The 12,607-nt window shown below is 42.1% G+C and overlaps 1 protein-coding gene across 4 annotated transcripts; it reads right to left on the bottom strand.

Annotated features, from left to right (window-relative positions):
• Positions 1-792: 792 nt before the first annotated feature.
• Positions 793-12,380, bottom strand: LOC148937691 (WD repeat-containing protein 20). Of its 4 annotated transcripts, XM_089071175.1 has the most exons (5): positions 11,320-12,380; positions 10,468-10,659; positions 8,034-9,518; positions 5,730-5,802; positions 793-5,043 (listed from the first exon to the last, which is right to left on the bottom strand). In XM_089071175.1, the coding sequence occupies exons 1-4, from the start codon at positions 11,587-11,589 to the stop codon at positions 5,752-5,754; spliced, it is 1,998 nt and encodes a 665-aa protein (XP_088927301.1). In that variant the 5' UTR covers positions 11,590-12,380; the 3' UTR covers positions 793-5,043; positions 5,730-5,751. The 4 variants fall into 4 exon arrangements, with proteins under 4 accessions (XP_088927301.1, XP_088927300.1, XP_088927299.1 ...); XM_089071174.1 differs by having other exon boundaries at positions 793-5,802; XM_089071173.1 differs by lacking the exon at positions 5,730-5,802 and having other exon boundaries at positions 11,320-12,378.
• Between the last annotated feature and the right edge of the window lie 227 nt (positions 12,381-12,607).

Below are 12,607 nucleotides of genomic sequence, written 5' to 3'. Positions count from 1 at the left end.
ATTTCGTAGAAAGTTCAGTCATTTTTTTTATCCCGCGCGATCTATCTTATATAGGATTTTTTGTGTCAAGGGACAAGTTTTTCGTTCGTTCGAAATAACATCTCACATGACGTTTCATTAAACTAACTCATGCTTTCGCAAAAAATTAATTATGTAACTCACTCCTGTTGCGGCGCCACGGCCAATAATGTTGTTGCCGATCAGTAAATTCGCTTTCTGTACCAGATCATTGTCCACTCGCACTATTTGCAATTTTTTTGTCATAATGAATTTCCGAGTAGGTAAATTAACGCGAGACCATCGGACATTTCGGACTGTCACCAAAAATCTCTCTTGCGCAATCCACAAAAAAAAAGACTGTAAGGATTTGCGACAGGTCAATATGTATTACACTTCGGACGCAGTTGGCTACGACACGAAATTACTAAATGATTTGTACTTTTATTCTTATTCGTATTTTTATCCACCTATTTTAATATTTTAATAAATAATAACACGAAGCTATACTCCCAGTTCTTTCCGATAAAAAACAAAATTAAAGTAAAGAAAAAAATTTTTATCAATCTCCTTTTTTTCTACCGAGTTTTAATAGCGAATTGAAAATCAAATAAACAGAAATAAGACACTTTGTATAATCGCATTGTTAAGTGTGAATGTTACTAGAGAACTAGAAAAATTTAATTAATTAATTTAATTAATTAATAAAAGCATGACCATGCTGAAAAGAGGAGGAAAAGGAGAAGGAGAGGAGGAACAGCAAAGTCGGATGCGGGATAAGAAGTTACACAAGCGTTTAACAATGAAATGTCTTTCATTTACAATTACAAAGAATGTACACGCTTATAAACAAACAAAGAGAAATGCGCCGAGAAGTTAGTCAGTACAGATCTGACGCGATGCCATAAAGCTCTTTGCGTGGAAAGGTCTCATAAAAAACTGCCGGAGAGATGCCAGATTCGGTTATTCGTCGGGTGTGTGAGGATATTTTGCAATCAGTTAGACTGTATATATAGCGGCTATATATATATATATATATATATATATATATATCGCCGCTATCATATACGCATACATCCGAATTAAGCACGCTCTCGCAATCGCAATCCCTTTTTTTCTTTTTACACCCCTTCATCATTACACCCCGTTCCTGCAGACTGCGCGCTTGTTCAGCTACGCGAATGTGTGTCGTTACATTTGTACATAATTCGATATCTCGAGAGATACGGTAACAACCGAGAAAATCATCCCGCAGACGTGAAAGCGGAAGGAAGTGTCGTGTGGTAAAATGTGAAACATCTGTCCTCCCATTTCCAAGCCGCGAAATGACGCTGGTTGGCTCAAAGTAACTCAAACAGGTATTCCCTCGTCAGCCAAAGTGCTTCTGATCAATTATATAACAATTTAGAAAATGTTACTTTTAATGCGCCTATCTTCTCTTTTTACTTTGCGCAATTTCTTCTAGTAAAAATAATTCTAATAAGCGAACAAACATTAATCAGACAATATTTTAATAACGAAACTGTCCTTAAGAAATAATTGTATTTCTGTAGAGAAATAATACGTATATATTATATGCTACCTCAGAATGATTGTTTATCAGTTAATAACAAAACATATTTTTTACTAGGAGCACTTTGAAAGACGAAGTCGTCATTAAATCGTTCGCAAATGTCACTTGCGATTTATTGTTAGAGCAGCGCGATTTATTAACGTGATTTACAATATCGCGATTATTTGCGTTACTTTTCGTCTCGATACGTCTCGGACGAAGGGAAGTCCCTTGTTTCTTTACACGACGATGATGGGTAAGAACGAGAAATCCATGCACGGATTGTCAAATCGGTCAGTCCGTCAGTCTCTTGAAAGCAATTAAACATTTCATCCCCTAAGAGCGCCGCAAGGCTCCCGAAGGGAAACTCGATCATGCCCGTGCCCGGAAGAAACGAAATCGCAAGTTGATTTGAACATGATTGATTTGAACACATGTTAAATCCGTCTCTTCACGCACGCGTTCACCGCATGCAGAATCCGAAAATCCATTCAGCATTCGTTGATCGGCGAGCTTTTCCGTCCGTCGCAGTGCAGAAGCCGAAGACGCATTTCCAACCCTCGTCGGGAATCCATCGTCGCATTGAAGAATCTCGCCGCTTCAGCTTATGAAATAGGAACTTTACAGATCGCGATCTCCTCCACGAAGGACGATGTACTTGAAGGAATCGACATAGACATTTGGATATCTCGCGACAAGTTGCAAATTTTTTCGGTCTTCTAATTCGTGTTTTCTTCTGCCAAAAAGGAGAATTTTTATACATATATAAATCGACATTAAGATGTGTTATAAGTAAGCTTTTGTTTCACAATTCAATTACATCGCTCGACTAGCATATGAGTTATATAAGTAAACAGAGAGATAACAAGAGATTAAGAGATTTCGATCTCAAGATATTAGATCGTCGAGTCAGACATAGATCTCCGTCGATTCGTTCAAGTTCGTCCTTGTCCCTTTTCTCGCAGAATCGTTAGATGATGAATTGTAGGTCTGGTGTGTCGCAGGCCGGCTTTGTTTGTTGCCTATGTAGCAAGTAAGAAACTAAATCAGCGGTTAAGAGGTATCGTCCGCAAATGCGATCGTCATCCACGTCATTCACGTGATCTTGGAAGTGATCTTCCAGTCGCTCGGATCGGTGTCGTCACGTAGTAGCACACATATCACAGCATATCTTCAACGAGCTTGCGCTTGCTAATAATGACACGATGACGTCATGCCTCGAGGCAAGGTAACCCGTCGTACGAGAGCGAAAATATCGAAACGAAAATTCTTATCGAATCGGCCCTCTTATCGGCGTAATATATCAGTGTCCCGATAGAATTTCTGCGACGGTGTGTACGTTGTGTACGTCGCGAAAAACGATGGTGTGTCGTGATATTAAAGGATTTCAAGCATGACGTAAACGAGGCTGCAGATATTAGACGGAAAACGTCCGGGGAGAAATTAAATGACATTTCCATTCGTTTGGAAAATGAAAAAGGGAATATGGAGAAAAGATATTCTTTGCGCCCATCTCTCTTTGTACTTGGTTAATACGTACGATCTTACAGCCTTTTGGAACGTTATATCAATTTTTTATATTTATATATAATTTTTTTTTTATTCATCTCTCTCTCTCTCTCTCGAAACAAAACACAAGTTTCCAGGGGATTTATCTACAGCTTCGCTTTCTGCGTCGAGTTTTTTTTTTATCAAGTGGATAAAATTGAAGTAAACGGTACTGCGACGTATTACTGCGCAGATAATAAATTAAAGGGCTTCATTGTGTGTAGAAGCCCGAAAAATATAACAATAGATATTTAATCCCTGAATCGCGCAGAAATGCTCGTGATCGAAGCTAATCGACGAAATGAACTGTTGGAAACGGATCTACAACAGTTGATCTACAACAATGTAAATTAACATTGTATTTCGTGATCGATGTGATAATAAAATCCTACGTATTTGTAATATAAATTAAAAACTATAGTATCGCCTTGCGGAATATTTCCGAGTTCGAAGTAATCGACCGAAAATGAAGCAGCTGAGAATGATAGAGACCCAAGTCACAATTTCTGTCCGAATGAAAAGTTAATAAAATAAATAAACTTCTATCGGGAAACTAATGTTCTCCGGTTATATCTCGCCGACATCCGAATGACGCGAAGCAACATCTCAAAACGTTACGATATCGTTTCTTACAAATGTAAATGGCGTTTCCTTTGCCCGGAATTGCAATTCGATCTATGGCATCGCAATGAGCAAAGTTAGAACAGGTTACTTATATATATATGTATATGGCCTATTAGAACATACGTTAGATCGACCTATATCTCTCTTCGATTCCGTTCTGTTCTACATCTTCGTGTGGCTTAGGTCTATATAAATTTCAACGCTTCAAAATAATAAATACACGAGAACGCTCTGGTGGCGCCGGAACCCGCGCGTCTCACCAACTGAGCACCGCACCGCATCGCTGCGAAATTTTATTTGGAATGATACAACGTATCTGTCACGATCATCGTGACTTACACACTTGTGTACTTATGTACATGTATACACAGCAGATTGCTTCCGATTCGCGGGTCTTCTCGAGAAGAAGAGACCCCATGGGGGAGGGGGAGGGGGGGGATCGTACAATGTCGTCACTGTCGCCGCCGCTGCCGCCGCGACGTTGTCGAGGAGAAGAAAGAAAGAGGAAGAAGAAATGATATGCACCGGAAGAGCGGCTTGTACCGAAAAAAAAAAAAAAAAACGAAAGCGCTGTATGACGTGTGTCTTTTAAGCGTCAAGCCGCGCGCGAGCTGCGCCCCGCAAAACGCAAGGCGAATTAAAGAGAATTTATTATTAAGGAATCCACCCTGCGAGCTTGAGCGAGATCCAATCTTCGAGATCTTCGGACGTTAGCTCTCTTAGGCTGTCTTTAAATTTCCGCACTTCACTCACATTCCTTTATATAAAATTGATTATACTTGTTAAAAAAAAAAAAAAAAAAAAAAAAATTAAAATTCTCCGTTGAAACTTGAAAGATATTCCGCGCGATCGAGCCTTCCATCCACTTTCGCATTCGCGTTAACATCAAGATGAAGCTTAAAGACAATCAAGATGTGTAACGACGACGAGAAGACCCAGAGTCGCGCCCAGAGTCGGAATGTTAAGATAAAATTCCGTCCGATATCCGAGGATCCAACGCAACATCCTCGCAGAGGTGGATCCCTCGCCCTCGGATTCCCACTTCAATTCGTCCGCTTCTTCGACGATGGCGTCGAGTCCGAGCCGCTCGCTTAAACCGTGTCGGAGTAGCTCTCGCTCGGCCACACGTAGTACAGATGACGTCGGCGTGCGTACGCCTGCTGAAGCTGCGCCTCGGACGCCTGCGACGATCCCTGCGACGGTCCCAGATGACCTCGTGGTAGACCGGCGTCGGTGTCCGGTTCCGGCTATACTATGGTACCGCCGCCTTCCACCGGACTGACCACGTGGAGAGCGGCACCGCCGACCTGGCTGATCCCTGGCTGAAATTAGAGGCAACGCGAAACCACTCGTTGAACCACACAGAAACCGACGACACGACGCGTAACTGCGCGCTTCTGATCATCCACTAATCATCTAATAAACGTACGCGTTATTCCCCAAAAAAAGTTTGTGCAGCAACCTCTCGCTGCGTCTCCTTATCGTCATATCGTAAATCAAATTTTCTTCTTCTTTTCTTCCAGAATGAATTTCTACGGTAGTAAGCAATTAAAAATAAAAATGACTATATAGAAAAAAATTTCAACAAACAATTCGCCAAGCTAATTTCTAATTAGCTAATTAGATTTAAGAATTCATTATCTTTGTTAAGATAATTTGTGCCTTTATCAAGAATCGGAATTGATATCTTATATAAATAAAGTTACGCGATATAGATTAAAAATTATTTATAAGTGGGTTTCTCTGTGAACAAGTGAAGTTCACTTTTTTTTTCTTATCTTCGATCGCGGAAATTTTTCGGGAATAATGCAGATCTGGCAAGTGCGTGAGAGCAAAGAAGTATATAGTGCTTATTCGTGGTATATTAAAATTCAGAAGCGCTGCCGAGAGGTGTCTCGACAAAAACAATGTGTAAATGATTCGAGCGTGTACACTATTCTACTTCCACTGACAAGTCCGATCAAGCGGTAAATAAAGCAAAACGGAAAATGATAAGTCATATACGTACCATGCGATAACTCAGGGAAGTCTCATCCACGATATTCTCTTGCATCAGCCAAAGCGTGGTACAGAACATTAATCTTTCCGATCAATCAAAAGTGAGAAAAAGGAATTAATGCTTCATCGGCAGATTAAGAAGTAAGCGCAAGCATTGTCCGATCACGCTAATTAAAATTAGAAAACGCGCTAATGAAATTATTAAATCGCGCCATAAAAAAAAAAAAGAAGCAACGCACGCTGTAACGAACTTTATCGCGAGCTCCGCAATTAATTAGATATTTCGCAGCGTTGGCCAAAAGCGCGAAAGACTTGCTTTCATTAAATTTATATAAGTACACGGTACTACTTAGAGTAACGTGAATCAATAGGAGCGGCTAAACTCTTTATATCCGATATAATAAATAATCGCATTACAGTACTCATAATACCAAAGTCGCAAGTGCCGACTAGTTTAACCGATCGCAATTTAATGAGGCTGCCCCCCCCCCCCCCCGTACTTTTGGTCAAGGCTATAAGAATGAAAAGGTGAGAGTGTAGGGGTATTCTCGTGATGCAAATGCTCTATGCAAAAACGCCCAGGATACACTATATTCGAGTATTTCTAAGTTCGGGATCTAAGATTGCCGACTGTATATAACATAAGAAAGAAAGGAAGGTAAGAAAGAAACATGCGATGTTTCATCGGCAGATTGTAAATAAACATCGTCTTACATGTGTCACGATACATATGTACGTATGCATATGTATATACGTGTGTCGCATTTAAAAGACTGCCCGGTCGTTCTCCCTGGAGCTTCTGCATTGCACTTGATTGAACAAAATTTCAACAAGCGGGAAGCAAGCAGCGATCGTTCATTCAAATTTTCGCTTTATTGTACAACAAGGCAAAATTCATCGTTTTCAACAAAGGATTAAATGTTCTCGCATCTTGTGTCGTAAGTCTGATAGACGACGGTTTTGCTAAATAATTTGTTTTCGTTGACTCTCTATCAATGGTCGGCTAAAGCTAAATAACACTTTACAGAAGATAGAAAGAAGATTTTTCCTTCAATAAAGGGGCCTGCCCTGTCACGAGACCTCATAAGGGCTCAAACAACATTGCTCTCTCGAGGATGCAAACCAAAAACATAAATATATCAATATTTGATCTCTATACTATAACTCGCGTAATTTCTGTAATATTTATCGCGAGAATATAATCTTGACCAGACCATCATTAGGCACAGGTATCAACGACAGGCTATACTATGAATGAACTTCAAGCACATACTGTGTTTTTTATTCGCAGCGCATGCAATAACAGATATAGAATTGATAACATCTAAATAGAAGAGTAAGTTAAAGCTCTTTCGCTTCTCGCAAAAGAAATATATTCATCAAAAATAACATATCCGAAAAAATAGATAGTGGTGCACGCGCTCTACACTACTTAATTTGAAATATCTATTTTCATGCACTTTGGATAGATTTGTATTCAAGAAAATTTATTCTATCTAATGGAATGTCCTCAGTAAAAGACAAAAGATTATCAGTAAGATACTCATCATTGTGTATAAAAATAAAGAAAAATTAAAAAAATAATAATATTATAAGAGAAAGAAAAATTCAATTAAGAAAATAAAATTCAATTTATAATTAACTACTCAATAATAAGCACGTTTTAAACTATAGATTTGTTCACTCATAGTATCGTCCGTCCATGTACTTCTGCAATTACATACACAATATAAACTTAGAGAAAAATACTAAAAAAAAAATCCTCAATGTTTTCTCTACGATGGCACCTCCCAATACTAATAGACTTGAAACGCAATTATATACCCTAAAATCGTAGACTTAAACGTGTGATTAGGGACTCTCTAAGCATGAAATATACTGATTGTAATATATAAAACTTAAATAACAGCGACGCGATCGTCGTATCAAACACCCGGCAAGGTAATACCGAATTCGTCAATGTATCTTGTTCTAATACTTCCAAGTCAGAACAATCATTTTATCTTCAAGATATCCTTCCATTACCATGGTAAGCGATAGGAAGACTATCGAAAAGAGCATTACAAGATTTTTCTGTGCCACTTTTGTCACGATAACATCGTCCTAGATTCTAACTCTACGTATATATGTACAGAATTCTTGAATTTTCCGACCAACCAACTCTACTTGATGGACTCGCTAAATAACGATTTGGAAATAACAGATTACATCAGAGGTCGTTACACCGCATGGAATTGATATTACTAGTGTAGGGGTTGTTGCTATGATGGTGTGATGGCCTGTGCAGGGTGCTGCTTATCGTGAGAGGACCTACCATGTGGCCGGGCCTCGCCCACGTGTACACGTATCCGTCCTGACACGCCGTCACGAAGCAATCTTCCCTAAACACTAATTCAGTCAGTCTCTCGTGCGCCAGCTTCTTGCACACCAGCGGCTCGAGGACCGGGCACTCGTCGAACCTGGGACACCAGGCGGTTCCTATCAACCTCATAGGATCGTCCATCACGGAACTAATCTTTTTACTTCCCGTCCCACCTACTAAACCCCCAACGACACTGTTGTTCAAACTACTACTCGTCGTGTTTGTCGAATTGCCGGTGCTCGTCTTGTCGCTACCATTGTTCTGCACGACCGTCATCGTGCTATTGTTGGCCGTCATTGCCGTCACACCGGTGCCACCTCCTCGCATAGTGAGGCTAAAGTTTCTCTTGTGATTATCACCTTTACGTTCGCCGAAGCCAAGACCCGCTAGCCTCTGCGTCAGTGAATTCACAGTCGCCACCGCGGCATTCGTGCTACTGCTATTGTTGCTAGTCTCATTATTACCACTCGCGTTCTCCTTGAAGTTTATGTTATTTGAGTTATTGTGTTTTGCGTTCGAATTTGAATGATGATTCGCCGTCGTTGCCGCGCCATTGCCACTACTGAACGTGCCCGAGGATGACAAGGTACCTCCACTGGTGCTGCACGCCGCAGAAGGTCTCTGTTTGGCGCATACCGGTTGCCTCAGTACATCTTCCGTGATGTCCCATAGGCACAATTGGGTGTCCTGGGATACACTGCCTAACCTATAGCACGTTCCGCCCGACATTCTTAATTCAGAGCCACAAGAGTTACGATTCGAATGAACGCCGCCGCCGCCACCGCCGCCGCCACCACTCTGCGAAGTTGTAGACAGACGGTGCGACTTCTCGTGGAAGTGATTGTGATTATTGTGCGGCATCGTTGTCTCATCATCCGAACCGCTAAAGTCCGGATCGTGATCGCCATAAGACGTCGTGTACGGATCGAATGCAACCACGCTCACCCAACTATGATGACCTTGCCCCCGTGCCACGACTCGCTTCTCATGGAAGCTCCAGATAGTCACCAGATCATCTTCGCCGCCTACCACCACATAACGTCCGTCCGGCGACCAGCACACGCACAGAAAACCGCCAAAATAGCTTCTTGCCGATCCGACCAGCTCCATAGTATTGTATTGAAAAACACGTAGGAATCCATCCTGGGATACCACGGCTAAGTTTGTGCCACACGGACTAAAGGCGAATTCATTTATACAACAACCCTCCGCGCCTATCACCCATCGATATAGCGGATTCCTGGTGGACTTGGTTTTGCAGGTATATATAGCGTATCCGTCACCCGACTTGAATGACTGATAGTGCGGCGCAGTGGTGCCGCAGAGCAACTCTTCATTATAAAGATACAGCTGACCGGAGCTGTGAGAGACCAGGAATAGATTGTTGGAGCCAGGAACCCACTTTATACATGTCACCTTGCTCTTGTCTATCAGCCTCTGAAATGTAAATATTCCTTATTAAAGACAAAAGTGTATCAAAACAAAAGAAAATTAAGCTTTAGAAAAGGATCAGCTTTAGAAAAAAAAAGTTTTAACGCTACAAAAAGCTTTTTAAAATTTATTAATCTTATATCATAATCTTATATTGCACCCAAATTTTATAAAGTTTAATATAGAAATATAAGTTGAGTAAACAACTATACTCCTCTCTGTTTGAAGATACAAAGCTTAGAAGTAGATTTTTATACCGTAATCTCCAAGTTACGATTGGTAAACAAAGATAAAAAGAAAATAACACCGGTATATGATTTAGAAACAATACTGAAATATTAAGAGACAAACAAAAAGTACATTATGTACACGTCTCATGAAACGCGTATATACGACAATAATGAATCATTAGACATTCATTGAGGCCGGAATGCATTTAAAATAGGCGGCACAGTTGTTCCACCAAGGCCTACGTCTGTTGCAAGAAGACAACGGAAAGTTATGTAATGTTGTGCTTGTTGAGCTTAATTATTTGATTGAGATATAATTGCGTTAATGCGCGGGTCTACCGGTATGAAGTAATCCAGACAATATACTACTAAATATTAGATACAATCATTGCAGGATGTAGCGGATAGTGTTAGACATCCTGAAACCGGCATTCATTTTTCAGTTTATCATGTTTCAATAAGATAACACAGACATATCATCAAGAATGGATAAGTGTTAACAGCTTTTGTACACATCGCTAGGAAACTACAGTAATATTAGTTGCATAGAGAATACTGTTTGAATTATGAGATTATTTATCTGTATGTAAGATAGCTCGCAGAAAAGTTGCAAAATTCTCTCTCTCTCTCTCTCTCTTTGAGCAAGTGCAATAGAGAAGTTTTTCTCAAGAAATCAAGCAACTCGATGGAAATTTGTAAAACATGTAAAATTTGCTTTTACATACGTCTTCATTATACAGTTTGCTGAGTTGAGAACTGTCTTTTTTTATTGGATCGATCAACTGTATCTGCCCTGTGGAAAATCCCACCAACAATGGAGCACTATCAGCCGTCGCTGTCGTTTGATTAAAATTGTGGCAGGTCGGATTAGTTCCTTTATATAACTTTTTGTCCACCGGTTTGTTCAAATCTACAGCCTGAAACATTTTAACAAAGTGTCAAATTAAAGTCGATTCAGTGTAAGCATTCAATTTTTTCAAATCCCGTTTCGCTAATTTATTTCATAGTAATCACATATAAAAGTTTAAAAGAACATATAATAAAATGAAATCATTTTGTAAATTTCTTCAGAAACAAAATTTCGGACGTTATCTATAAAAATCTATGGTCGGCCAAAAAGATTGTTATAATTTCATCGATTTTTAATTTTTTAACGAATAAACCGATAAATTAAATATTGAGAATCGATATTATCTACGATGTTATTCGTGCGATTACTCCGTAACAATTCCGAGAAATATCAGCACAAACGTTCATCGTCGGGACGTCAGCTTGCTCGTTGACAGATAAAAAAAAAAAAAAGATAAGGGAGACAAGAAGAGATTGAACGACGATTTGACGCGAGTCGACCTCAGGGGAAACTCTCGACATCGCGTTCGTCATCGCGGGGGATGCAGATGCACAGCGAAATCGAGCCAGCCGCAAAGATGGAGGTCTCCCGATGGAGATCTCGACCGCGCGACATTTGCGAGGAGGTTAGGTCGCTACGACACAGCTCGCGTGACTAGGGTAGGCTATCCGAGTAGCCGTCACGCGTCTCGCCATCGTCGAGGTGGCTTCGAGCCGTCCGCGCTCACCTTCTTGACGCCGCGGTAGACGTAGACGTAGAGCTCTTTGCCGAAATTGAAGCACATTCGGTCGCCGAGGCCTTGCGCGCCCGTGGGATCCGCTGGGTCCGGCAGCGTGACGAAGGACACCCTGACGGACGCGCTGCCCTGGCTGTTGGTGTAGCCGACTCGGTTCGGTCTCGAGTACTCCGACAGGGTCATCAGCTTGTAGGTGCCCTCCCGCGTGACGAATTGTGTTTTCAGGTCCTCCTTCCCTCCTCCGTCCAGCTGCACAGCCATCTTACCACCAGCAGCGGCGCGGCGGAGGAGCTCATCAGACACGCAGGGAAATATCGCTCGTAGGCCGCCCTCGTTTCTCGTTCGCCGTCAACCCACCACCGTCCCGACCACCGACCCTACACTACCGTTCGACTGCTCGGCGGAACGTCCGCTCGTGTCGTGTCGGTGCGTGCGTGCGTGCGCGCGTACGTACGACAACGTCGTCCGATCGTCGTCCTCGCGACTCTCCCTCGCCGTCGCTCGCGTGTGGCTCCCCTCGCCTGTGCGCCCGCGTTCGCAAGCAACTTGACGCGCGCGAAGCGAGCTCCGCCGGCGGGACCGGCCGCCGTCTGCTGATCCACGATTGGCAGAGCCACGCCGGGAAACCGCACGGAAAACCCGCCGAGAACCCAACGCAACGTCCTGCCGCCGGCCGCCTCTGTGGCTGGGCCGAAGGCTCCTCGTATCTCCTTCTCTCTCCCTCTTTCCTTCCCACACGGGACGGCGCGCGAACGCGACCAGGCTAAGGGCGCCTGAAATATTACTACGAAACCGTGCGAAAAACTGTGCTACTCGTGTGGTGCTGCGCTTGCCGAACGATGGTGGCGACTCGTGCTCTCAGGATTACGACTAGTTTACTGGCGCCCCGCGCCAAACGCGCGACGCCTTTGAAATTTACGAGAAATTCGCGAATTCGCCCGATCGAAGAGAGAGAGAGAGAGTCGTTTTTCACCCTATTTCTCGCGCGAAACTCCGATAGTTGACGAGTCTTCTTTCACTTCACTCTTCAAACGAAAGTTATCCTTCGCCCCAATTGCAGATATCAAAATACAACGATGCGTCTGTTATTTGAAACAAAAAAAAAAAAAAAAAAAAAAAAAGAGAGACAAGACAGAAAAGTCAAATGTTCATCTGTGATGTTCATCTGTCACGTTTCGATGTAAAACACGTCGATATATAAGGCCAATCTATCGATCAGCATTCTTCGAGAGAATTTTACGTTCTCTCCGATCTACTACGCACAATTGCGCGCATATCG

This window comes from Pogonomyrmex barbatus, unplaced genomic scaffold, assembly GCF_055798465.1.
Source record: "Pogonomyrmex barbatus isolate J1 unplaced genomic scaffold, ASM5579846v1 scaffold11, whole genome shotgun sequence".
NCBI classification, from domain to species: domain Eukaryota; kingdom Metazoa; phylum Arthropoda; class Insecta; order Hymenoptera; family Formicidae; genus Pogonomyrmex; species Pogonomyrmex barbatus.
This window is presented reverse-complemented; position numbering and strand designations above follow the sequence as displayed.